We start from the raw sequence: 25,170 nt of genomic DNA, 5'->3' as shown, positions 1-25,170 counted from the left end.
AAGGAACTCTGCTAAATGCTTCAAGACTGAGCCAAACCCCACTGAAGTAAATAGGAATCTTTCCATCAATTTCAAGCGTCTTTGGACCAGCTCCTAGCAGCTTTTTCTTGAAATTGCGGAAGCTGCAAGCTCATTTAGTGAAGCTATTATGTACATCAGGCATGCTGCAATATCTAGGCACAGCAGAAAAAGTAAGGATTAACAATTTGGGATTTATTTTGTGTGTAAATTAACTCTGCATGGCAGGCATAAGAGTAATATTCATAGGAAAACGGCTCCACCTAGTCATTCATTTGAGCAGATACACTGAGGACTTAGACTCAGTGTCCTTAGGAACTTTAGCATGCAGACTCCTTATACAATAAGCTGCACCATGCAGGTTTCATGCATGCAACATCAAGGGCTCAATTCTGCTTTCTGGTGCACTGCATACATCAGCACTGCTCTTGAAAGTTCAGGTATTATGTAAATTGCAGATGACTTTCCAAAATAAGCAGTAGCAATGTGTGCCATACAATAAGGCAGGAATGAACCCAATCTGCTTGGTAAAATTCATTTGCAGAAACATACAGCTTCTTAAACATTTCTCTGCAGATTTGCAGCCCAGGGTCTAACGAGGGTGTCTGCAGTGCCATGTAGCGAAAAATAGACAGAAATACACCAATGCACAGAAATACACAGAAAACTGCTGAGATGACCAGAGCATCACGCACATCCTTATGTTTCCAGCGTGACTCGAGTGCTAGATTAACAAAAGCCTCAAGTATTCCTTTTATTTTTAAAATTAAAGAATATCAGAAACTGTTAAATTCTAGGGCAAAGATTTAAAGAAAAGAGTTTGTCCCCTGGCTAAGAGTTCATTACCAATTTTAAACCTAGAGCTTTTCTCCTCTCATCAGCAAAGTAATAAAGCCACTGCAATTAGACTGCACTATAATGGAAACCGTGTATTGCTCAGTATTGTTCTGCCAACAGCAATGCTGTCATAAAGCTGCTTCTGAGCAAACATTACTGCATTTAGGTGGCTCTCTACCATTGTCAGTAATGCCACCTAGTGTTACAGATATATAACTAGGCCTATGTACTGTAGGGACTGAAGTAACGTGCAATAGCCACTATCCTGCCAGCAGACTAGACTGGGAAAATAAAAATCAAATGTCTCTTAAGTTTTTCTCCCTAAATTAAGTTTTTCTGATTCGCCTTTGGCAAATCAAAGCGGGTGCTTGCAGCCTAACATCAGAACTTTCTTCTGCCCCAACGAACGGTTGCAGATGACAGCAACATGTTCAGATCCAATCAAGCTGCTGTAGCAACAAAACGCTGATTATCCAAATCTGTTCAAAAAGCCACCAAAACCTGGTTGCACACTTTACCGTGTAAATTCTATCCCCATCTCTTGCTCAAGAGTCTGGATTGCTAGATACCAAGTGCACACATAAGGTTGAAGAATGCAAACAGGTGGAAGCGCTGGTCTCACTAGTGTCTAAGGGAGCAGAGTTTCTGCTGATTTCTTTTGGTGCCTGTACTGCATAATAACTCACCTGAGTCTTGCTGGATATACAGTGTGGTTTAATAGAAGAGTTTGTTTTTCAGAATCAAAAATACATTGTGAGGAAAAGCCCAAAAATCCTCAATTGTAAAAGCCAAGGCTTCCCACAGTATTCTCCAGTGAGTGTTAGACACACACCCAACTGGGTCTGTGGGTCCTGATCCAAAGACTCATGTAGGTTTTTGGATTAGACCACTATTCATTTTCACACTGCACCTGGTTTTATAAAACCAACAGGCAGAGGTGAGAAGCAGGCAGAACAAACCTAAAGGGCAGTGCAAAATTATGTATTTTTTCATAAGAGGAAGTTGGTAAAAATAATGGAACCAAGATAAGGAGAAGAGAGAAAGTTTAACCGTTAGCAGGTGTTTGATGGCATAATTTGTATTTATACCGTACAATGCACAGGAAGGAAATCCTTCTTAATAAACTGCTTAGTTACGCAGAAAGCTTCTCATGACTCTCACCCGCAGCTCAAATGGTAAGACCCACTGCGCCTCTAGTGATCAATGCTTGGCATGCATTATTATATATATATATATATATATATATATATATATATATGCATGCTGATTACCCCTCCAAAGTACTGTATGAACCTCAGTTAAGGGGAAGAAAATGAAGGAAAAGATGTTTAGGTTGAATCAGAATGATTCTGAACACAGATCTGGTTGAAAGAGGAGCAGTGTCCCAAGGGAAGAGGAGGAAGCCCTGTTGTTCAAGTTATTGACAGACAGAAAAGGGCAGTTTTTCCCCCTCTGTCATCTTAGTTTTCCAGGCTAGACCTGGCCTATATTTTGAACATTAAAAAACAAGCAGAAACTCCCTTCACTCCAAAACCCCCTTTTGGAGCTTTGTTGTCCAGCCTAGAGTAAAGAGGGCATAAGCTCAACTTGTTCCTCCTCTTTGCAGGTACACCTTAATGCATTTATGATTAAACCCATCCCACCCTGAAGAATCACTTCCAATTTTATTACAGTGCCACCGACAAGACACCAAGACAGGCTCTTCTCTTTCCTAAATGTGAGAACCGAACAGGAAGAATGCACTGGAGTTCTTAATCAACACTATTAAATGAATTGCAATGTTCGGCCAAACAAAATAAAAGGAGCAAAGTAAGTAGCGATATCTGTGATTCCAGTGAGTGTTGTGCATTTACTGAAAGATGGAACTGTCAGTGTTGTCTCCTACTGATGAAAAAGCTAACAAAAAAAGTCACTGTAATCTAGTCAATTTCAGAAAGTGAGTTAGTAATATCAGATGTTCTACTTGTCCTTGTGACACTCGTCAGCTTCTTGGTTTAAAGACAGTCTCATTTTTAAAATAAATTTATCCTCTCTGCTGTTGCTGGATGAAAGACCCACAAAAAACCAACGGGCAGGGGAAACTGAATACAGGAGAAACAGTGAAACAGTACATAAAGTGCTGTAACATATACAAAGTAAATGGGAGAAGTTTTAATTTTTGTCTACTCTTGTAATAAATATAACCTTGCATGTTAATTGGAGGCAGACTTAAGTATGGTTTTGAGTTGATGGTGTCTATCTCGGATAGTCAGCTCTTAGTTTCTAACCCAGAATTTTTAATGTTACCAGGGACAAGGAGAAAAAAAATACAAATTCAGGTTTGCAAATAACTGTTGTCTATCTTCCAAAAGATATGTCCACAGCTTACCGTGGCTGTAACTTTATCCCAGTCTGTTACAAAGGCACGAAATCCTTCTCCAAACAATGTACCCGCTGTCCTGCAGAAAGAGAACAGCAGTGTAAGCAGAGACTTTGGAGTAGTGGCAGGAAAGGGGGGAAGGATTTAAAGTTTGAAGGACAGAATTGCAAGCAGCTTACAAGATTCATCAGGGAAACTGGAGTACTTTCTTCAAAACCAGTCAAAGCTAACAGAGCTCACCCAGGAACCCAAACATACAGGGCAAATATATTTATAATCGTCTGGTGTATATGGGATTAAATCCAGAAGAGCTTCTGGACCAAAGCTAATATGTTTATTTTTTACTCACTTCATTAGAGTTGAATGATAACATTTCATAGTTACTTAGCCATTCTAGATACCTTCCAGCCAAGAATTCTAAAGGACTTCCTAACAGTCAATGAATTAAAGCTGACAATACCCTTGCGAGGAAGGTAAATTTTACGTTCGTTTCGTAGGTGGGGAAACTGTCTCAGCGATTAAGGGTGAAACCTCTTTTCACTGGAGCCAATGAGAGTGTTGCCAAAGATTTTCACCGAGCCAGGATTTCCCCCCAGAATGATCAGGTTAAGGTCATGTAGTCTGTTAGAGAACTCAGACTAGAATGCAAGCATCCTGGCACCCAAAACATGACTAACCACTAGACAATAGTTCTCCTTTCCACTACACTATCCACCCTAATCACACCTAGAGATAGGGAAACAGCAGTTTTTAATACGCTACTCTGGGGCAGGAAATGAAGGAACACCAGCAATAACAATCTTTTCCTTTAAACTTGTGCAAAAAAAAAAAAAAAAAAAAAAAAAAAAAAAAAAAAAAACCCACCACCAAACCCCAAGGTGTTCTAGACAGCCCATTTGATGGGGGTGATGTGAGGCAGTAGCAGGTGACCAACTCCCCTCAGCTGGTTTGCACGTACTTGAGGGAATCTAACACCGTCTGGCGATGCTCAGCAGCTTTCAGGCGGATCTGCTCCCGAATGAGATCTGCGTTCTCACGCTCAGCTTTTGCGCGGGCTCGCACTTCCGCTTCAATACGCAGCATCTCATTCTTGTGCCGCAGCTCCATCTCCCGCTCCACAGTGGCTTTAAAAGAAACAAGGGGGTGGGATTTTACTCTGGGCTTTATCCCCAAAACCCAGCTTTTGGGAGGGGGGTAAATATTATCAGCTTTGCTACATGTCCAGACGTTTATGACCTGACAACAGATTTCAGTGACCACCAGCCTGCCCAAAAGACACAAAAGGAAGCAAATCAATACAACAGCATGAAAGCTAAGTCTAGGAATCTTCCCTCTAAGAACAAGGAGATTGTCATCTCTAATATTTAGGCAGGAGTGCACCAAGAATTATTCCGTTCTGGGAACGTTACCAAGAAAATACACTGAATACATTTGTTCAGAGAAGAGCAACAAAAATAATCAGGGTGAGTGTGACATCAGAGAAAAGAATAAGAAAACTGAATACAGACTGGTAGAGATTGGCTGCTCAAGGTCAAAGGGGAGATGGTAACAAACCTAAGAATGTACACACCCAGGATGTGCAACTAGGAGTAATGGGATGAAAGCGAAAGGTCAATGTAGGCAGAGTTAAAAGAAAAATATCCCCCAGGAGTGAAATCTACTAGACTATGGACAGGGTTGGTAGAACTCCATTTTTATTTTTTTCTAATTCCAAAATTTTATATCAATTTTTATTTTTAATAATCAATTTTTAATTATTGCTAGTTGCTGGAAATTAAGGGTTGTAGGATTGAGGGTTTTTTAGGGCAGCGCTGACAGTGAGGCTGCAGAAGCTCCATGAACAGTAGAGGAGCCCAAGACACCCAGGCACAAGGTGCAGGAAGGCGGTGGTCCAGCGAGGGTGGAGCAGAGACCCCAGCCAGGACTCGGAGGATGACAAGCCCTGCTCGCGGGGGGAGGCCACCATGGTGCTGAATGGCTCTGTCCCCAGCTGGGAGCCCTCTGCTGATCTGCTGTCATAGGAGTGAGGACACAGCCAGTGCCACTGGTGCTGCAGAGGGATCTCTGACCTGCTGCAAGGCCACTGACATCCAATCCCTGCAGGCGCCAGGGGGAGGCTGCACTCCCAACAACTGTCACCAATTGATATTTTTTCGTTGATTTCAGCTTGTCAGGTGAAATTTATATGCCAACAGTTATCAATTTAAATCAAATCCTGCCAAGCCTAACTATGGAACAATCTCCCAACAAGGTGCAGCGTTTGAAATACTTAAAATTAGAGACAAACACTAGAGGATGCATTAGAGGGGACAGTACTGTGCTGGACTGCAACAGCGGGAACTGTATGACTTCACAGATCTTTTCCACTTCTAATTTCTACGCGTCTACAGAAAAAGCCAGGTCACAAACAGGACAGGCTAACACAATACTTAAAATCAACACTGGATTTCAAGTGTTAATGCTCTAGAGAAGTCCTAGCAAAATACCCGATTGATTCCAATGGTTCCTGATAAAATCCTGAGGGCAGGAAATGCAGGAGTGCTGCATTACCTACAGTATTACTAGACCAAGAAAGGGTTCAGAGAAGCAGCCATGTTAGTCTGTATTCGCAAAAAGAAAAGGAGTACTTGTGACACCTTAGAGACTAACAAATTTATTTGAGCATAATGCATCCGATGAATTCAGCTGTAGCTCAAATAAATTTGTTAGTCTCTAAGGTGCCACAAGTCCTCCTTTTCTTTAGGCCAAGAAAGGTTGGTGTATTGCAGTGTTCAGCCACTGTAGGCCACGCTCGAGTACTTTTATTTAAACAAAGGCTCTCTATAGAAGTTTTGCCTTTCCCAGAAATGAGCTACAGGCACCAGCAACTCCAAGAGGTCTACAAGAATACACAGTTCACACACGGTAAGCTGGGGTTTAAATCTACCCTGCACTAACTGTCTGTGTGGATACTGCCCACATGCCCTAACAGTTCCATAATGCACTTTGATCCACTCTGCTTTGAAACAGAGTAGATCAAAGTGTACTAGGGAACTGTTAATGTGTGTCAGCGGGGTCCACAAGGACAGTTAGTTTGCAGCAGGCTAGTGAGGGTAGATTCACACCCTGGCTTGCTGTCAACTAAATGTTCTTTGTAGACCGGGGTGGGCAAACTACAGCGCGGGGGCCACATCTGGCCCTCAAGCTCCAGCTAGGGAGCAGGGTCTGGGGCTTGCCCCACTCTGCGTGGCTCCCAGAAGCAGCGGCATGTCCCCCCGCTCGGGCTCCTATGCGTAGGGGCAGCCAGGGGGCTCCACACACTGCCCCCGCCCCAAGCGCTGCCCCCACAGCTCCCATTGGCCAGGAACCTGATTGGAGCTGAAGGGGCAATGGGAGCTGAAGGGGCAGCGCCTGTGGACAGAGCAGCAAACAGAACCGCCTGGCCATGCCTCCATGTAGGAGTCGGAGGGGGGACATTGCGCTGCTTCTGGGAGCTGCTTGAGGTAAGTGCCGCCCAGAGCCTGCACTCCTGACCCCCCCCACGCTCCAGCCCCCTGCCCCGATCCCCCCCCGAACCCCTCGTTCCCAGCCTGGAGCACCCTCCCACACCTTGAACTCCTCATTTCTGGCCCCACCCCAGAACCCACACCCTAACCCCTAGTTCTGTGAGCATTCATGGCCTGCCATATAACTTCCATACCCAGATGTGGCCCTCGATCCAAAAAGTTTGCCCCACCGGTGCAGACAAACCCTAAAAACAGCTGTGATTTAGCTGCTGCTTGCAGATCCTGCATTATGAGCTCTCTAATGGCCTACCAGCCAGTATGTACTTGCACTCCAAATACAGTTCAGAGGTTGCTCTGAATAGCCACTTAATCCCCAACCAAAAGGGGAAACTGAAATATGACATTACCTCGCCTCATTGCTTCCTGCTTCTGCACAGATTCCTCCTGCTTCCTCAAGTTCTCTTCATTAAGGAGTTGCTAAGAAGAAGAGATCACATCAGAAGATGAATTAGGTTGGGAGAAAAGGCAAAACAGGAAGATGGGAAACTGTTTGTAGTTTTCATACACACTAGCTGTTTTAAGATCACCAATCAACCTAATACACATGCAGACCTAAACATTACAAATGCTCTGAAAAAAACAAACAAACCACCCAATACTTAAGAATTAAATACGTTCTTCCTCCAAAAACCCATGAAAACTCAAATTCAGGATCTCATGTTCTCCCAGCTACTTCTTGCACCTTTGTCCTATTTGCTGTCAGTTGCTTTTGCATCAGACCTGCTAGGCTTGGAATGTAGTAACCCTGAGGCTGTGCAAAAAAAAATCTAAGCCCTCTCATTACAGCAGTGCATAGCATCAGTCACTGGGTCATGAGGGTGGAGCACAATTTAGCATCATTGCTCCTAGTGAAATTAACACAGACTGGCTAAGCTCTCAGCAGTTTTAGAAGATGGAACATCTTACCTGCTGTCGCAGCTGCTCTTCATAGCGCTGTCTTGCCAGCTTGTCCTGATATTGGGCCCTCTTCAAAAAGAAAAGAAGAAATGCAAGAAAAACCCTGCTCTAATCAGCAACAAGACTTGAGTATAAGAAGCAAACGAGATCAGCATTTGAAATAGAACACTGTCAATGTGTTAGACAATCAGTCCTAGACCAGTGCCAAAAAAGCTCTGCTGGCTGAAGATGTAGGGCAGAGGGGGTTGATACATATAAAATTAGGACTCATGACAAATGGCAAGGATGTTGAACCTTAAAAACCAGTTTGTCAGCAATAAGCTGAACTGCATTTCCCCAATTTTAGCATTACTGACCCAAGAGCTGTTAGAACCCACTGATACACTCCATCAAAAAGCTGCTCAAAAGCCAGCTCATAAAAAGAAAAATAGTTTGTCAAATTCTGGGTTAAGATGGTAATTTCCTGACATCTCTTTCCAAAGGGTTAGATTCCAGAAGACTTAAGAGAAACAGGGAAAATTAGAGGCAATCTGAGACTGCACTCCAAGTAATTTAGGATGCATTTCATTGTCTAGCCAACAGACATGCAGTAGTTTTCCATTTTTTTCATATCATGACTGATATTTGCAAGCAAGGATGCGTCCTAGAATGTTTTACACCAATTCCCTATAGCAGTTAAAGATGATTCAAAGGCAGAGCCAAGGAACTGGTCCAATTTACTGGATTCTTTAGGGTGTCTGAGGGTCTGCTACAAGCAGCTATGCAAACCAGCGTCAACAGAACACCAGAGCTGGGGAATGAGGCAGATTCAACTGGGGATGACCTCCCCTTAGGGACAGCAACCCCCAGGTAGAGGATAGCTGGTGTAACTGAATAAGCCTCTCATGGTGTGTTTCCCATTCCAGCCAGCACAACAAGCCAGCCATCATGTCTGCTAGCTTCCCCAAGTCTCCTTACTGCTTGATGCTGTCTGGTTTCTTCGTTTAGTGTCTTTCTCCTCTCATCTGCTTGTACCCGGATCTGTTCGTTCTTCAGCTGTTCAATGGCTGCCTCGTATTCCTATAAGAAATGGGCCAGCATACATCAACTTAACACAAAAGCCTCCAGAGGGCTACAAATGATAATCATATTCTTCAAAATAGGTTTCGGTTCCTCAGTGGAGTAATGCAATTCTTAAGACCAGGGATCACATCTGATTGTGTGTTTTGCAAAGTTCCACATATACGTACCGTGCTATATTAGAGGCTCAGACACCACAAATTAGGTACTGGGAAAAGAAACAAATGTATTGCTGTTGTGGATAAAGGATATTCTGGGAGCTACAATACCAATACGAACCACAAAATACCACAAGTTCTTAGCACGGACATAAACCCCGTAAAAGAGCAGAAATTAGTCCAGCTGCAATGCTGCATTTCCAGACTCTCTCTTTTATAAATTAAATGAAGTAATGAAAAGGCAGGGAAAGGCAGTGTACTAAAACTGAACTCCTCTGTGCAAGAAGAAATCAAAATAGCCAAGGCAGATCGTTAGACAATGAGGGCCAAAATCCATCCAATGAAGTCAGCAGAGCTGCAGTAGGCATGAATTTGATCCTGAGGCTCAACATACCTTAATTTTGGACTGCTGCTCCATTTGCAATGTCTGTTCCTGCAGCTGAGCAAGACTAAGAGCCTCTTTTGCATGGCCTGAAATTAATAAGGTTGTTTAAGAACTTCTTTCTGTAGTATTAGATCCTACTTTTCTAAGCAAACTTGGTGCTGGTGAAAGATGTCACACTTATGGCTCTAGAAACTGAAGTTTTCTATCCATAAAACTTTCAGTGTCTAGGCATTTTAAACACAGTCATACGAGGAACACAAGTCAAAAGAGCATTGAGCAATTGATTGCTCTCTAAGGTGCCACAAGTCCTCCTTTTCTGATCGCTTGGTGTAACCATGCGCAAGAGCTGCCTGAAAGCAGCTGCCAATTCCAACTATTTCCCCTATGTTTAAAGAAACAACACAGTGTTGAAGACATTAGAGAAAGGTGTTTCGTGTGTTATTTTCCAAAAATTTGTTACACACCCTGCACTTCTGGCCAGGAATCTTCATCACCCTCAAATGCTCTCAACTGTTACAGCAAGGAAGATCAAAAACATTCTATGGCTAGTTTATTTCTCAAAAAGGAGTATTTCAGGGCTCAAAACTGTGTGCGTTATAATTTGTTAATTTACATTTTATCATAATGAGGTGCTGAACCAAACGCATGAATGGAAATAGAGGGGGCCTGCTCACAGGACACAGAGTCTGCCACTTCTAGGTCACAGATCTGAACCTGATGCAGGCCAGAGACTGCACAAGGTTATTAGTAGCTAATGGCGGCTGGTTAGCCTGTGTGAATTCAGTAGGTGGGGGGGCTCAGCCCAGGTTTTAATGAACCAGCTTCCATCAACAGGACTATCATTACCACCACCCGCCTCTGCAGAAGCACGAAGAATGGACAGTTGCAGAGACAAAACGCCTTTCCTGGCGCACAAGTCATCTCTCCAAAGCCAGGCAGAGGCACATGAACTGAGCAACCTCACAACCAGACTCAGAGCCTCCGGAGCTGCGATTTCCGGCTCCCGCACAGCCAGGTAGCGAGTGACGGGCGTGGGGCCGTCGGGACGGCGTGTAAAGCAGGGACTAGACCGGGCCTGGCGTTTGGGCAAAGGCGCCGAGAGTCAGTTCAGCTCCACCTGCCACCAGCACTAAGCTCATGGCAGGGGCAACTGGCCCGGCCCGGCCCGGCCCTCCCCACGCTGGCAGGGATCCCCCAGCCACGTACCCTCCCCCACGGACCTGCCGTGCAGCCCCCACCGGCCTTGCTACGGGGCACTTGCCCTGGCAACGGAGCAGCCCCCCACCCCGCTCCCTCAGTCCCGAGCAGCCCCCACTCACGGGAGGCCTCCAGCTCCCGGGCCGCCTTGGCCGCCCGCTCCAGCCCGGTGGGGTCAAAGTTGCTCCATTTGTCCTTGGGCGTGTTCCGGTCCCCGGCTCCGTCCCCCGCTGCGGGGCCCCCGGCGGAGGGAGGGGGCGGCAGGGCCAGGCCGGCCCCGCCCGGGCCTCCATCCCCCGCCGCGGGGGGAGACCCCCGGTTGAGCCCGAACAGCCACGACATGGTGCCCGCGCCGCCGCCGGGAGCCAACCACACGCGGAGCGGCCGCCGCTTCCGCCGCGCAGGCGCGGCCCCGCCCTCCCTGCGCCCATTGGAGCAGACCAGCCGGGCGTCACCAGCACGTGAAACTTCTCGGGAGTTCTGATTGGTGATGCTAGGAATGACTTCAACCCGTCCCGCCGAGAGGCACGTCCGAGGTCACGTGAGGCCTTTCCCTACTTCCGATTGGTTCGATTCTGGAGAGGGACTCTCGGAGCCAGCTCGGAAGAGTAATCCGATTGGTTATCGAGACCGCTGAGGGGGCGGGACTTCGAGGTCAGGACGGGAGAGGAGAAGGGGCGAAGGGAAAGGCAGCGGGGCGGCGCTTCCGCCTAGCAACGAGAGTGTTGGGGGCGTCGCTAAGGAGGGGAAGCTGCCGGTTCCGGACATGGCGGAGCGAGCGCTGGGGGTGCGGGGCCGCGGAGCCCGGATCAGGTACGGGACGGGGGGGGGGCGGCAGGAACCACCAGGGAGTGGTCCCCGTGGAGGGAGGGGGGCGGAAGCCCGGGGGTGTGACCCCCTGCGGCGGGAGGGGGAGGAAGGAAGGACCCCGGGGGGAGTGTTACCCACCCCGCAGGAGCGGGTAGGAACCGCAGGGGGTGATCCCCTGGGGGCGGGGGGAGGAACCCCGGGGGGGGTGTCCCTGGGTAAGGGCATCAGAGGGGTCGCCGTGTTAGTCTGGATCTGTAAACGCGGCAAAGAGTCCTGGGGCACCTTCTAGACTCACCGACGTGTAGGAGCCTGAGCTTTCGGGGGGGGGGGATCCCCACTTCGTCGGATGGATGCCCGTAGTGGACATTTCCAGAGGCGGGTATAACTATGCAAGCCCGAATCAGGCTCGGGCTAAGGAGGTTAGTTCAAGCAGGGAGGATGAGGCCCTCTTCTAGCAGATGAGGTGTGAACACCAAGGGAAGAGAAACTGCTTTTGTCGTTGGTGAGCCAGTCACAGTCTTTCTTTCATCCTGAGCTCATGGGGTCAGGTTTGCAAGTGAACTGAAGCTCAGCAGTTTCTCTTTGAAGTCTAGTCCTGAAGTTTTTCTGCTGCAGGATGGCTACTTTTACAGCTGCTATTGTGTGTCCAGCGAGCTTGAAGTGTTCTCCTACAGGTTTTTGTATACTGCCGTTCCTAATATCTGATTTGTGTCCATTTATCCTTTTACGTAGGGACTGTCCAGTTTGGCCAATGTACGTAGCAGAGGGGCATTGCTGGCACATGATGGTGTAGATTACATTGGTGGAAGTGCAGGTGAATGAACCAGTGATGGTGTGGCTGATCTGGTTAGGTCCTGTGATGGTGTCACTGGTGTAGATATGTTGGCAGAGTTGTCATCGAGGTTTGTTGCATGGATTGGTTCCCGAGTTAGCGTTACTATGGTGCGGTGTGTAGTTGCTGGTGAGAATATGCTTCAGGTTGTCTGTGGGTGAGGACTGGCCTGCCTCCCAAGGCCTGTGAAAGTGAGGGATTGTTGTCCAGGATGGGTTGTAGATCACTAATGATGCGTTGAAAAGGTTTTAGCTGAGGACTGTATGTGATGGCGAGTGGAGTTCTGTCGGTTTCTTTCTTAGGCTTGTCTTGCAGCAGGAGGCTTCTGGGTACGTGTCTGGCTCTGTTGATCTGTTTCCTTATTTCCTCATGTGGGTGTTGTAGTTTTGAGAATGCTTGGTGAAGATCTTGTAGGTGTTGATCTCTGTCTGAGGGGTTGGAGCAAATGCGGTTGTACCTCAGCGCTTGGCTGTAGACAATGGATCGTGTGGTGTGTCTGGGGTGGAAGCTGGAAGCCACCCCCCAGGAGATATGGACCTCCCAAAGAAAGGGGACATGAACCCCGGGAGCGCTTCCAGGAGGCAAGGGGGTATCGGCCTCCATGGAATGACCCCCAGGGGGTGGGGATATGAACCCCCAATTGAAATGCGCAAAGTGTGAGCCCCAGAGTTCTCCTGCTTTATTATAATACTTTGCCCTTCTCTAGCTCCTTCTAACCAAGGTGCTCAGCCCACATTAATGAGCTCACACCCATCACCATGAGGTAGGAAAGTACAAGGCCTAGGTACAGCTGACGAAGCTAGCGCAGAGAGGAAAGGTGATTTGGCCAAGATCCCACAGCAGCTCAGTGGTATAGCAGGCGTTGAATCTAGGAGTCTGGGTTTTCCACCCTTGGCTTTGAGGCTTACACACATTATCCTGTAGAAATGGGAGGATTAACTTTACCATATTCACACTTTTGAGGAATTAATGAAAATTGACCTAGCAGTGATTGTTTCCAGCAACAGGTAAGCAGCATTGCTTCCCAGCAAAAGACAGCAGAGAATGTAAAATTAATTTACTCTGAAATAGAGTCAATCTCTTGTAAAAAGAAATAAATAGTTCTGCAGAATTTCTGTTCATTTATGACAGCAAAAATAAGGTAAAGAGAAAGATAATTTAATAAAAACCAGGGTGCCTTCTAGTGTCTGGAATCCAGCCAGCTAGACCAATGGTGTGTTAACTCCCATGTCCCAGTTCCTGCAGCACTGGAAAAGTCAGCTAAGATCTAGTGACCAAAGGGAAAGTTTCAGAGGAATGAAAAAATCCCTACCAAAGCACCTGCTGATCAGCTCATACCTATAAGCTTGAGGCTTGAAAGTCTTTACAATATTTATTTTAGCTTGTATCACTAGAGGTGCTATTCCTGTTTATGTGCACTTTAACACCACTTTGGATAAAACAGCAGAAATGATTATTGAATGGCACAGATCAACACTAGCAGCCTTTGGAATGAGTGAAAGTATTTACGAGTATAGAAACTAAGACAATGAAGGAAAACAAACATTCTATGTTCAGAGTGATCTGGAGTCTGCTCTCCCATAACCAGCTTTTCACCATTTCAACTCCATTGACTTAAATGAAGTTCCTAGTAATTTACATTGGTGTAAGGGAGAGGAAGCAATTCAAGTCTGTTTCTGTCTTTCGATTTCCACAATAAACCACCTACTTCAGAGCTGAGATACCACTGGAGGCTGCCATTGTCAGAGCCTGTGTTAGACATAGTTCACATCTGAATATAGACTATTATGCATATTTAGACTACAGTGGACACTTCCCACCAGTTTCAAGAGAAACACAAACATACATACAACCTGTTATTAAATTTAATACAAACACTCAACACTAAAATGTTTGTTTTTTCTTTAAAGAGAGAAGCCAAACAAATTCCTTAGCAGCACCCAGAAAACTACTACAACTCACCATCTGAGCCTCAAAGGACCAGAAAAGAAGCAGACACTGCACAGCAACTGGGAAGGAACTTCATTATTTAAAAAACAAATTGGTAGGATATAATATAAATCATGATAAAGTCACCGCTTTGACAGTGGATGCTCTTTTTACATAGTATATCTTATCATCTGGAAAAGACTGTGGGCCCTATTCAGGTTTCAAGTTAGTGTAAATCAGGAATAAGTGCAATGGAGCCAACCAGTGTGAGTGACATCAGGATAAGGACCACTTTATTTAAGCTATAGAAGACTGATGTTCAAAAGGATCTCTGTCATGTTTGTTTCATAGTAGCAGCCATGTTAGTCTGTATTCGCAAAAAGAAAAGGAGGACTTGTGGCACCTTAGAGACTAACAAATTTATTTGAGCATAAGTTTTCGTGAGCTGTAGCTTATGCTCAAATAAATTTGTTAGTCTCTAAGGTGCCACAAGTACTCCTTTTCTTTTTGTCATATTTGTGTGTATTTTCTTAAACATACAGAATATAGATCTTTTAAATCCAAAATGAGAGCAAATACATTTTACCAAAGGATTTAAAAATTGCATGAAGTGTTAACTCACTTAATGTTGTCTGTATTTTTTGCATCTAGGAGAATGGTGGTGGTTTTTTGTTTTTGTTTAAAACAGGAGGGGTGTAGATAGTGGTCTAAACATCAGAACTGACGAACCTAGATTCTCTAGGGCAGACTCAAACTTGGCTATATTTCATAGGTACTGTATGTATATAAGACCTGATCCTGCAAATACTTACTACTGGACCTAGTGCGTGCTACTATAAGTACTCCTGTGGAGATTGTGGCACCACTCACAGTAGTAAACGTTATAGTCAGTAGTTAGTGTTTGCAGGATTTGTCCCATAGCATATGAAGTGCTTTGAGATCCTTTGGAATGCAAATCCCTAAGAGATGTAAAATTATTGGGCCATATTCTCTGCTACTATTTTTATGAAAAATTGTGCTTTAAAATGAGAATAATCCCAAACTACCAATAGTTATCCTCAACCTGACTACATCTCATCCAGATTTTTCTAGGGTCGGTTCTAAGATGTCCAATACTTATCTCTGACTGCCTTATTTATAACACATTGTATAATGTCCACCCCTTAAGGGTAGAGCTGTGTGCCACAATACGTATAACATACAGAATAATTCTTCTATCCCTGTGGGGCTGTGAAGCTTAGTTTATAAAGTGCAGTGAGATCCTTTGACAGAAGTACCTATACTATGTTATTTCTGCACTGTGCTAATAATAGCTACTGATAATGTAGAGCAGTCTACAAGTATAACTAATAGCATTTCCTAAATAAATGCATTTTTTCACCACCTAGAAACTAACTTATCTCCATATATAGAAGAGAGTCCCAGCATTGATGACTTAGAAGAAAGTTTGCGGAAACTTAAAGTTCAGGTGGACAGTTTGGCCTCAAGTCTGAGTTTTGACCCTCATCAAGATTATGCCGTAGATTCTGGCACTACAGTCAACTCGAGCACCTTTAATTCTACGTGGCCAAGATTTCATAATGGGACCAATGCAGAGGCAGACATTGGAGATTCACCAAAGCAATCAGCAGAGTCAGAGTGGTTTCTGAACCCAAGACATCTAGTCAAACCACTGGGAGAGTATCCAACACTAACAAGCTTAGGCCTTCAGACATTCTCCACATCACCCGTCAACCATGTGCCAGGGCTCCTGGGGAGTGAGATTGCAAGTAGGAACTATGTGCCATCACTGGATCTCGCACATACAGAGTCTTTCCCAGTGAAGCTTGGTGCTCCTCATGTGATTGGAGTCAGGTCATTGTTGCCCCCTAAAATCCCAGTGCAGGATTGCTCTCCTGAAAGGTCCCTCTCCCTTGATCGTTCTGGGACCAACCGATCCCGTTCATTCTCTCCGGCTCCCAAAAGAACCCGGTGGCTAAGATCTCGCTCACAGTCACCTAGACCCATCTGGAGACCAAATTCTGCTAAGGCAAATGCCTGTGCCCAGCCTCCACCGCACTTTGGCAGGTCCAGGTCCAGCAGAAAGAAAACGGCTTCAACCAGACAATCACGATCCAGAATATACAAACCAGGAGCCCTGGCTGCCAGGTCCTGTACTCCGGCCAGGATGAATATAAGAGGAACACTGAGCTATTCTTGGAGTCCTTACAGTCTGCCCTCCACTGCTGTAGCCTCACCAACAGCTCAGGAGATTAATGAACGGTAAGAAAAGGCTTGTGCGGAATTCAAGCTTTCCAGGAGTTCTTCCTGTCATCGCGAGTCCAGACCATGTTACTAGATAACTATCAGATGTAACTTTGGACCACATTCCACACTGGTTTGTCCAAACAGTGTAACACACACAAGAAAGTACATTATATTCCCAGGCTACATTGTAATGTGGTTTTTAATTTGTTACCTTAGGGCTTGATCCAAAGCCACTGGGAGTCTTTCCATTTGATTTTAAATGGATTTTGGATCAGTCCCAGAAGCACGTAGTTTAAAACCAACCAACCAACCCGAAGTCAGAATTTTACTGTAGCTTTTAATGTAACATCACCTCTGTAGCCTTTTTTATTTAAAGTGAATTTAGTAATGTTGTATTACACCATCCTGGCTTCAGCTGTGGTCGCTACAGTTTCAAGCTCAAAAGAGCGAAAGTCACCTCTGCTTCTTGCTTCCGATTTAGAGCCTCTATGTACACCTAAAGACCCAGGATAGTGACCACACAGACATTCACAAGTACAAGGGCTAGTCTGTTTTACAAGTTTTATTATAGTTACAGTTAAAGTTATGATTACCCATGTATATAAAAATTCTATAAAGACCTAAGCACAAGTTAGAAATATAGTCATACTCCTATTCTTAGGGTCTGATGGATGTCTTGCCAATTGATCATCAGTAGAGGGATGGTTCCTGCTGGAGTTTTCCTGTAGGGAACTCATTTTACCCAGTCTGGGAGCCCTCTTTCATCTTGTGATTCTGACTACATCTACACTCCACATATGAGGATGAAGCTGTCCACCCTCGTTTTCCTTATTTATATTGTGTCCCCCAAGAATATTGGGCAGGTTGTTTGTAGTTCCTTTATTCCCATTAGCGTTGATGCACATAGTGCAAGCTTTGGTAAGGGCCTGTGTTAGAACAATGTGACTACTGTGTATCTTGTAGTCAAAACTTACTGTTCAGGTTAATTGTTCACAATACCACCCACTGGTACATCTTTCCCATAATCTTGTGGCGTAAGTAAGTGACCAAAAAATGACCCTATGTCAAGCATTTTTTTAAGCCTGTGGCCTAGTATGGCTAAGTATGACATCTTCCAGACCTCAGGCTGTGGGCCTTGCGTGTCAGCCCTGCTTACTTCGCTACCTAATGCATACTTCCCACTTCTAAATACTGATCAATCTTATACTTCTAGAATGCTACAATATAAATCTTTTTAGCACAGAATGATTATGTATGACATAACGTGTTAATCATAACATCACACAACACACAAGTCATGAATGATAAAATGAACCAATTGGCCATACTACTCACGTGATACTGTCACCAGTGTCACTGGAGGTGCTAATTATTGTTTTAAGAGAAGCGGTTAGTGGATGATTACCTATGATATAAGCAGTCATTCTCATGATGTCTTGTGCTTTAGAGCTGTATTAATACATAAAAACCCTATGGTGTGTGTGAGTCAAGCTTACTTTATACATAACAGACTTACACAAAACCCTGGAAATGAGAAGTTAAAGCTTCTAACATGACATTTTTTACTTCTTCACTCAGAGACACACCTCTCTGCTAGAACAAACAGTGTAAAACATGACACACCTTTAACTCTGTCCCAGTAGAGATGTCAGTCTTCCAGCACTCCCTTCCTCAAACTCCACATCACCATAAACAGCCGGATGTCCCCTATTCCTTTATCTGGAAAATCACACGTTTGGGGGTGGGGGGAGCTGGAACGGTCTAGTGATTTTGGATGCCCAGCTTGAGCCACCTTAAAGGGGCCAGATTTTCAGAAAATATTGAGCACCTGCCCTTTGAAAATCCATTTGGGCACTCAACAATTGTAGCAACTAAACTCACTAGTCACTTTGGGCCACAGTTTGTGAAATGCTTTGAATTCCCCAGCTAAGAGATGTTATAGAAATGCAAGGGCTTGTTCTTGTTGATCGATCAGGTTTTTGCAGACTCTTGCAGAAGGTGCTGTTGGGAGGTCCCTGATAGAAATGTCTCCGTATCAGAAGGAGCTGGCTTGTCTCAGGCTGGAGCGCCTGCGTGTGGAGGAGGAATGGCTATTAGAACTAAAGAGGCAGCAAGAATTGGAGCGAACTCGGGGTCCAAAACCAAAGTGGTAAGTGCAAATCCTCAACCTTGTGGGTAGCCCAAGTGGCCAGGCTGCATGCTGGGTTTCTCCAAAGGAGAAAGGGTGCTTGGACCCAGGTCAGCTTAAAACTCCTTGGCTGCTCACATATAGTCTGGTGGGGAAATAACTTCACAATTCACTATAATGCTTCCAAAATGCTTCACGCTGTCATCTAAAACCAAGCCAATCACCTCAGGACTAAGCTTTCAAACCTTGACCTCTGCAGGGCCTAGTATTGTGAGCCAAAATAGATCTGTGCATGCATGCACATTTTGTGGGTGCAGATTGGTGCCGGGTTCTGAAAATGTAGGAGCAGCTATTGAACCAACAGAGGGAGCACAGGCTAACTAACAAACCTGTGAATCTGAAGCAGTGATGATGCTAATGGTCATGGAGTAGCCGTCTCCTCCTTTGCTCTGTGAGAAATGGCGGGGGGGGGGCGCTCATGGGAGGAGGAAATCAGTGTTTGCTAAAGAGTAAAGTCCAGTCTTGGTGTCTGTAAAGCAGGAGAGAGTGTATTGTTGTTTTTAACATAAGGGGAAGTACTCCAGGATCTTAGCCATGAGGGCCTTATAAGTACCTGGTTAGATAGTGGGAGATTTATTATTGAGCCTCTTAAAAAGTTTCCCAGAGTGAGGGTCACTTGGTTCTGCATGTCAGTTAGTGACTTGTGTCCTGTCTCCCATGAGGGTTCTATAACATCCTTCTAAATTGGGGCCCGCCCAAGGCAGGGTTGTAGCACATTGAGGCTGCCTGTAGACTTAATGAACTTCCTTTAATCCATTTACATGTACGGCTCTGTCTGATCACCATCTGGGACGATGCCACAGAGTACCTTATGCATCACACCAGGGAGTCTTAGGGCATCCAGGAGAGAAAGGCAGGACGCTGGAGAGGCAAGATTCTCTGCACACAGATATTTGGGGTTGGGGTCAGATCTTTTTTGGGTCCAGGCATTGGATAGGTTTGTGTGTTGGGCGGAGAGTCACCAATACAAAAGTAATGCTACTTTATCATGACTTCCACCCTGGCTCAGCTGAGATCAGAGCTTGGAAGATTTGGGGATAGAAAGAAGAGTCCAGAGGATGAGGCATGTTTGGGAAAGAACCATTTATGTGGTGCCTGCCCCCTGTGGCTTTTATTATTATTCCCGTCTCAGAGCCTGTCCAGTACTGCTGCTTCTCTTTTCTAGGTATGAGATGAAAAACTCCCAGTTTCATTATGAAGCCCACAAGAGTAACGAGTTGCTGAGGAACAGCCAGGACTTGCAGTCTGTATATAACTATAGGCAGGAACTAGCAGCAATGTCCAAGGAATTCCAACAGCATTTGAAACCTGCTCACCTGCACTCTCTCTAGTAATAACAAAAATGCATGGGAAGAGCTCTAACTAACCTGTGGTGGTAGGAGATGCAATCAGAGACTCCAGCCTGTGAATTCTGGGAGGCCCATGTGCTGTGCTTAATGAAGACGAAACAAGATAGTGGAGAGGGGAATTCTTTAGACCCAGTAGCCTCTGGGCCAATTCCACTCCATTGTTTCAGAGTAGCAGCCGTGTTAGTCTGTATTCGCAAAAAGAAAAGGAGTACTTGTGGCACCTTAGAGACTAACAAATTTATTAGAGCATAAGCTTTCGTGAGCTACAGCTCACTTCATCGGATGCATTTGGTGGAAAAAACAGAGGAGAGATTTATATACACACACAGAGAGAACATGAAACAATGGGTTTATCTAATAAATTTGTTAGTCTCTAAGGTGCCACAAGTACTCCTTTTCTTTTTGCGAATTCCACTCCAGTGCAACTTCACTGCCTTCAGCGCTGAAGTTGGCTTATTATCATAAATAATAACTGACTAAATCACTAATGCTATTATTCACATCTGTACTAAGGGCCAGCAGAAAATCTATGTGTTGGCCTTCCGCACGGGGGGAAATCTTACCCTATGAGGAATTATCCTGAATCAACTTATTTGCAGTATAAAAGAGCCTTTTACTGAAGTGGAGGGGAAAGGATTGAGGCCAGGGAAAAGTTAAGGGAACAAATCTATGGAAAGATTATAATGAGGACCACAGAAATAGCCCTAAAACCCTAGTTGTCAGATCCTGCAGTTTGAGATGATGGAAAAAAAAATAACCAAACTCAGAACATGGCGTTGATTGGCTCGGACACATTGATAAATAGCATAATGGCATTTGTTCAGCCTTTCCACTGATGGTGGCCTCTCTTTTCAACATTTGCTTCCATCAGAGTGCAGTTTCAGAGTGACTCCTTGCTCTTTTTTGGAGTTTCCTTCATTCTTTCTTTAATCCCTTCTGTAATTAGCTGCTGGCTAGTGGAGCATTCTAAAAGCAGCAAGCTGCCCAGGTTCATCTGGAAACAAAAGGCGCACGGGTTCCTGCAGCTACTTACAGATGTTCTCTGCTGCATGATCCCAAGGTGCAATGTAGACAGTTCTGGAAGCCAAGACAATGGCAGGCTGGTAGGTTGATTGTTTTGGAGATTTTAGCCTGCAGTGTCCATTATTTCCACAGTTTACAAACAAACAGCCTAGGGATGATCCATCTCTGTTCCCTAAACAATATAATTAATTCTACTTTAACAACTTTCTAATTAACATTTTTAATTTTCCGACAGAGGCCTTAGAATATATTGATTGTTTTAATAAAACTCTGTTATCAGTGATCATTGCTAGCAATCACAGGGGGGCATTAGTAGGTCTTGGTTTGGAGTACTTCAGCTTTCCAGCACAGATAATCTATTTGCTACACTGAAGGCAAAATATTCTGAACTATTACAGAGGGGATCTGGGAATAGGGACTAATTTCACAAGCACAGAAGGACCCGAATAAAGAAGATAAATGTCATCACTCTCTCTCCCCCTAGCTCATTTTGGTCTGACATAAACAAATTGGCTAGTCCTCTACTGGAGATGTCGATAATTGCTATTATTGTTTACCTCTCCTGGGGAAGCTATTGTTTTAGCCTGCCCGTTGAACACTGGAAAAGTGACAGACCTATTGAGAATACTGTTACTTTGTTCAAATCCATTCCTGTCCATTTACAACTGCATTGATCTGCCCTGTACAGTACAGAAAGATACCATGTTAGGCAACCGATCACATCCCTTTTCCCAGTAGTACCCCTAGATAAACTGAAATGTTTCAAATTAAATTTACTTTTCATTGTTTATCCTGGTTTAGTTTTTGCATTTCCGTGAGGGCATGAAGCGATCCATGTCAGTTTCACATTCTGCTTCTCCTGCGTTAGCACAATGCTGCTATGCTTGGTTGGTAAATATCACTGGGAGGTTGAAGTTTAAAAAAATAAAACTTAAACTGAACTAAAACTCCAAATAATCTCTCCCCATCCTCCACTAAATCCCCCTCCCCCAAAACACAAAACCTAAACACTGAGCCACGCTTCCTGGCTCCCATAGCCTCTCAGAGCCAGTAACAGCCACATGAGAAAGCAAACATCTTTACATGGTTTCAGAGTAGCAGCCGTGTTAGTCTGTATTCGCAAAAAGAAAAGGAGTACTTGTGGCACCTTAGAGACTAACAAATTTATTTGAGCATAAGCTTTCCTGAGCTACAGCTCACTTCATCGGATGCATGAGCTGTAGCTCACGAAAGCTTATGCTCTAATAAATTTGTTAGTCTCTAAGGTGCCACAAGTACTCCTTTTCTTTTATCTTTACATGGGAGGCTGCATGGTCCAGTGGCTAGAACGCAGGACTGGGCATCAAGAGAGTTTATTTCTTTTCCCAGGTCTGCCACCAACTGGCTGCGTGAGCATGGGTATGTCATTTTGCCTGTCTGAACCTCAGTTTCCTTATTTGTCAAATGTGGGTAATGATAGAATCATAGAATATCAGCGTTGGAAGGGACCTCATCTAATCTCACCCCCTGCTCAAAGCAGGTCCAATCCCCAGTTTCTGCCCCAGATCCCTAAATGGCCCCTGCAAGGATTGAGCTCACAACCCTAGGTTTAGCAGGCCAATGCTCAAACCACTAAGCTAGCCCTTCCCCCACAATACTTACCCTCCTTTGTAAAGTGTTTTGAGATCTGGATAAAGAGGAGTATATAGGGCCTAGGGATTATTGCCACTTAGTTGGGCGATGGATTTGTCACTTAGAATTTAAGCTATAGGGATTCATACTGTACATATTTCAGAGTAGCAGCCGTGTTAGTCTGTATTTGCAAAAAGAAAAGGAGTACTTGTGGCACCTTAGAGACTAACAAATTTATTTGAGCATAAGCTTTCGTGAGCTACAGCTCACTTCATCGGATGCATCCGATGAAGTGAGCTGTAGCTCACGAAAGCTTATGCTCAAATAAATTTGTTAGTCTCTAAGGTGCCACAAGTACTCCTTTTTCTTTATACTGTACATATGTAAGATTTTCTGACTTAAAGATGGGTGAAATCTTGGCCCCAATGAAGTGAGTGGCAAAACTCCCAGGACTTCAGTGAAGCCAGGATTTCACCCTATGTTTTGGTAGCACAAGAAAATGATCATTGTTAGGGTATTCTCCATAGTACACATGGGTTAGAAAAAGTAGGCCAGTCTAGATGCCTAACTAGGGATTTTGGAGCTTAACTTTAGGCATCTATGTTTGAAAATGTGGCTCATTACATCTTGGTTTGAAAGTGGTTCTCTCTCTTATCTCACTAGCTTGTAAGCCTGTTCTTCCCTTTCAAGTGATCATTGTTCTCTTGTGGGATGATTGTTTTGTAGAAATTCTGTATAAATGAGTAACATGGATGATTAATAAAATATTGCAGATTCTACCTCATGAATAGCCAATATTCCAAGGGTCTGGATTTTGCTGATTCTTGAAAGATGAATGAAATGAGGCAGCAAACAGCCCAAGTGACAACCACTGGGATTTTTAAAAGACTGTATGGGACTAAGGTATTCCACCCCCATTGAATTTCCATGGAATATGGGTGCTTAAGTCCTTTTGACACCTTTGCAATCCCACCCAACATACAATTCTTTGGAAAAGAGAATACATGCAACATTTATGTATTGCACTAAACCACCTAACGTGCAGTTATGGTCACAAATGACCAGCAATAGTGACCCATCGTCTTTATTGGCTTTATACCTGTCCATCTCCAGCAGCTGCATTCACTCAACACATTTGTCTGTTCCAAATCCAAGCCAGAACTCAAAGCCAATATTTTCTTCCTACCAACTCTGGAAACTGAATACATAGTCGGGGGGGGGGGGAACCAAGTGGTGTCCTTTCTGCTTTGTACATAAAACCTTTGCCATCAGAAATGGGATGTGTGGGCCTTTTTCAAGCAAGTGGTTGTGGATTATAAATTTACATGCAGGGTCACAAAGAGTACCATATTTACTCCTAGGGAAAATGCTGTTGCAATGTGCGTTGAAATAAAGAAGATTCTCTTCTCACATCTTCAGCTGAACCTCAGGCTCTCCTCCCAGGCTTTAGGAGATGAGCTGTTATAGATTTTCTCTTCTAGTTTTTCTATGCAGATGCTGCATTTGCATGGGATTGGTCCTCGGTCCATTTGAAGGCAATGTTCCCCCCAGTCATGCAGTTTGGGGGTGATGAAGGAGAGAAAGCTCCGCAAAGGCAGAGGCCAGTAAGTTAGGCAGCGCTCTCATTTTCAGGTCATCTGCAAATGTTTCTTACCTGCTGGTCTGGTTCCTCTGAAGATTTTAAAGGCTGGGATTTAATAACACACTTCATGGCAGAATGCTGGAAGGAAGCCATCCGTTCCCCTTTGGCTGTAGCACAGACGGCCGCTCCCCCCATCAGAGCATGCAGAAACATTGGCTTCAGCAGCTGTGTATGGTAGGGACTCATGGTGCTACAGGAGAAAGTACAAAGGGGAAAGAGGAGCCCTGAACAAACACCATCGCTCTTGGGAGCCTTTTCATCCCACATATTGTTGTCAGAGCACTTTCCTGGCAGGCTGAACGCTTCCCCTTGGCCTGTGGGAACTGGTCCAGATTTTATACCCCACAGAACTATTTTCTTCTCCTGACCAATGACAACAAACCCTCCCTCCCGCAGTCCCTTACCTCACCCCTTCTTTCAATAAATGGGGTAAGGCACTGTAGCTCCATTAAAGTCAATAGAGCAATGCTGATGGATGCTAGCTGAGTACCTGCTTCTGTAGCCCTCTGGGCGCCAGTAGCTTTGAGCAAACGGGACATCCCTGCTGCTTGGAGACAATTGCTCAAGCACATTAGCCAGAGTGCAGCTTCCTTTTGAAGTATGCTTGAGCCTCAGATGTTGCAAGGAAAAGCTGCAAGAGGAATTCACCCCAGAGCAGCAGGGTTTGTTATGAGTTAAGAAAACAAAACCACCAGAGTTAAACTCTACAGCTGGGGCCAAATACACTGGCTTTTCCTGCAGAGCTAAGAACATACCCCTGGGTAGACTGCGATGTTGCAGCTTGGATGACTAAGGGGGGGGATATGATAGAGATCTATCAAATCATGACTGGTGTGGAGAAAGTAAATAATAATAAAATAAGGAAGTGTTATTTACTCCTTCTCATAACACAAGAATTGGGGGGCACCCAATTAAATTAATAGGCAGCAGGTTTCAGACAAACAAAAGGAAGTATTTCTTCACACAACGCACAGTCAACCTGTGGAACTCTTTGCCAGAGGATGTTGCGAAGGCCAAGACTATAACAGGGTTCAAGAAAGAGCTAGATATATCCATGAAGGATAGGTCTATTAATGGCTATTAG

At 44.6% G+C, this 25,170-nt stretch overlaps 2 protein-coding genes across 3 annotated transcripts in view; one reads left to right on the top strand and one right to left on the bottom strand.

Annotated features, from left to right (window-relative positions):
* Positions 1 to 10,863, bottom strand: part of ATAD3A (ATPase family AAA domain containing 3A) — a 62,752-nt gene extending 51,889 nt beyond the window's left edge. The window contains exons 1-7 of the mRNA XM_038376973.2: positions 10,578 to 10,863; positions 9,268 to 9,344; positions 8,614 to 8,715; positions 7,666 to 7,725; positions 7,107 to 7,176; positions 4,173 to 4,338; positions 3,224 to 3,293 (exon numbers count right to left, since the gene is read on the bottom strand). Coding sequence (XP_038232901.1) covers positions 3,224 to 3,293; positions 4,173 to 4,338; positions 7,107 to 7,176; positions 7,666 to 7,725; positions 8,614 to 8,715; positions 9,268 to 9,344; positions 10,578 to 10,797 — 765 coding nt within the window. The 5' untranslated portion in view covers positions 10,798 to 10,863. The remainder of the gene's footprint in view (positions 1 to 3,223; positions 3,294 to 4,172; positions 4,339 to 7,106; positions 7,177 to 7,665; positions 7,726 to 8,613; positions 8,716 to 9,267; positions 9,345 to 10,577) is intronic.
* Positions 10,864 to 11,132: 269 nt separating this feature from the next.
* On the top strand, positions 11,133 to 19,956 carry LOC119845239. 2 transcript variants are annotated; one of them, XM_038377215.2, is made up of 5 exons: positions 11,133 to 11,268; positions 14,008 to 14,141; positions 15,415 to 16,288; positions 18,249 to 18,422; positions 19,627 to 19,956. In XM_038377215.2, exons 1-5 carry the CDS (start codon positions 11,222 to 11,224, stop codon positions 19,790 to 19,792), a joined length of 1,395 nt encoding a protein of 464 aa, XP_038233143.1. In that variant the 5' UTR covers positions 11,133 to 11,221; the 3' UTR covers positions 19,793 to 19,956. The 2 variants fall into 2 exon arrangements, with proteins under 2 accessions (XP_038233143.1, XP_043355928.1); XM_043499993.1 differs by lacking the exon at positions 11,133 to 11,268 and adding an exon at positions 12,507 to 13,104.
* Positions 19,957 to 25,170: the final 5,214 nt, after the last annotated feature.

This window comes from Dermochelys coriacea, chromosome 18 (assembly GCF_009764565.3).
Source record: "Dermochelys coriacea isolate rDerCor1 chromosome 18, rDerCor1.pri.v4, whole genome shotgun sequence".
In the NCBI taxonomy this organism is placed as follows: domain Eukaryota; kingdom Metazoa; phylum Chordata; order Testudines; family Dermochelyidae; genus Dermochelys; species Dermochelys coriacea.
The sequence above is the reverse complement of the archived record's forward strand: the minus strand, read 5'-3'. Positions and strand labels throughout refer to the sequence as shown.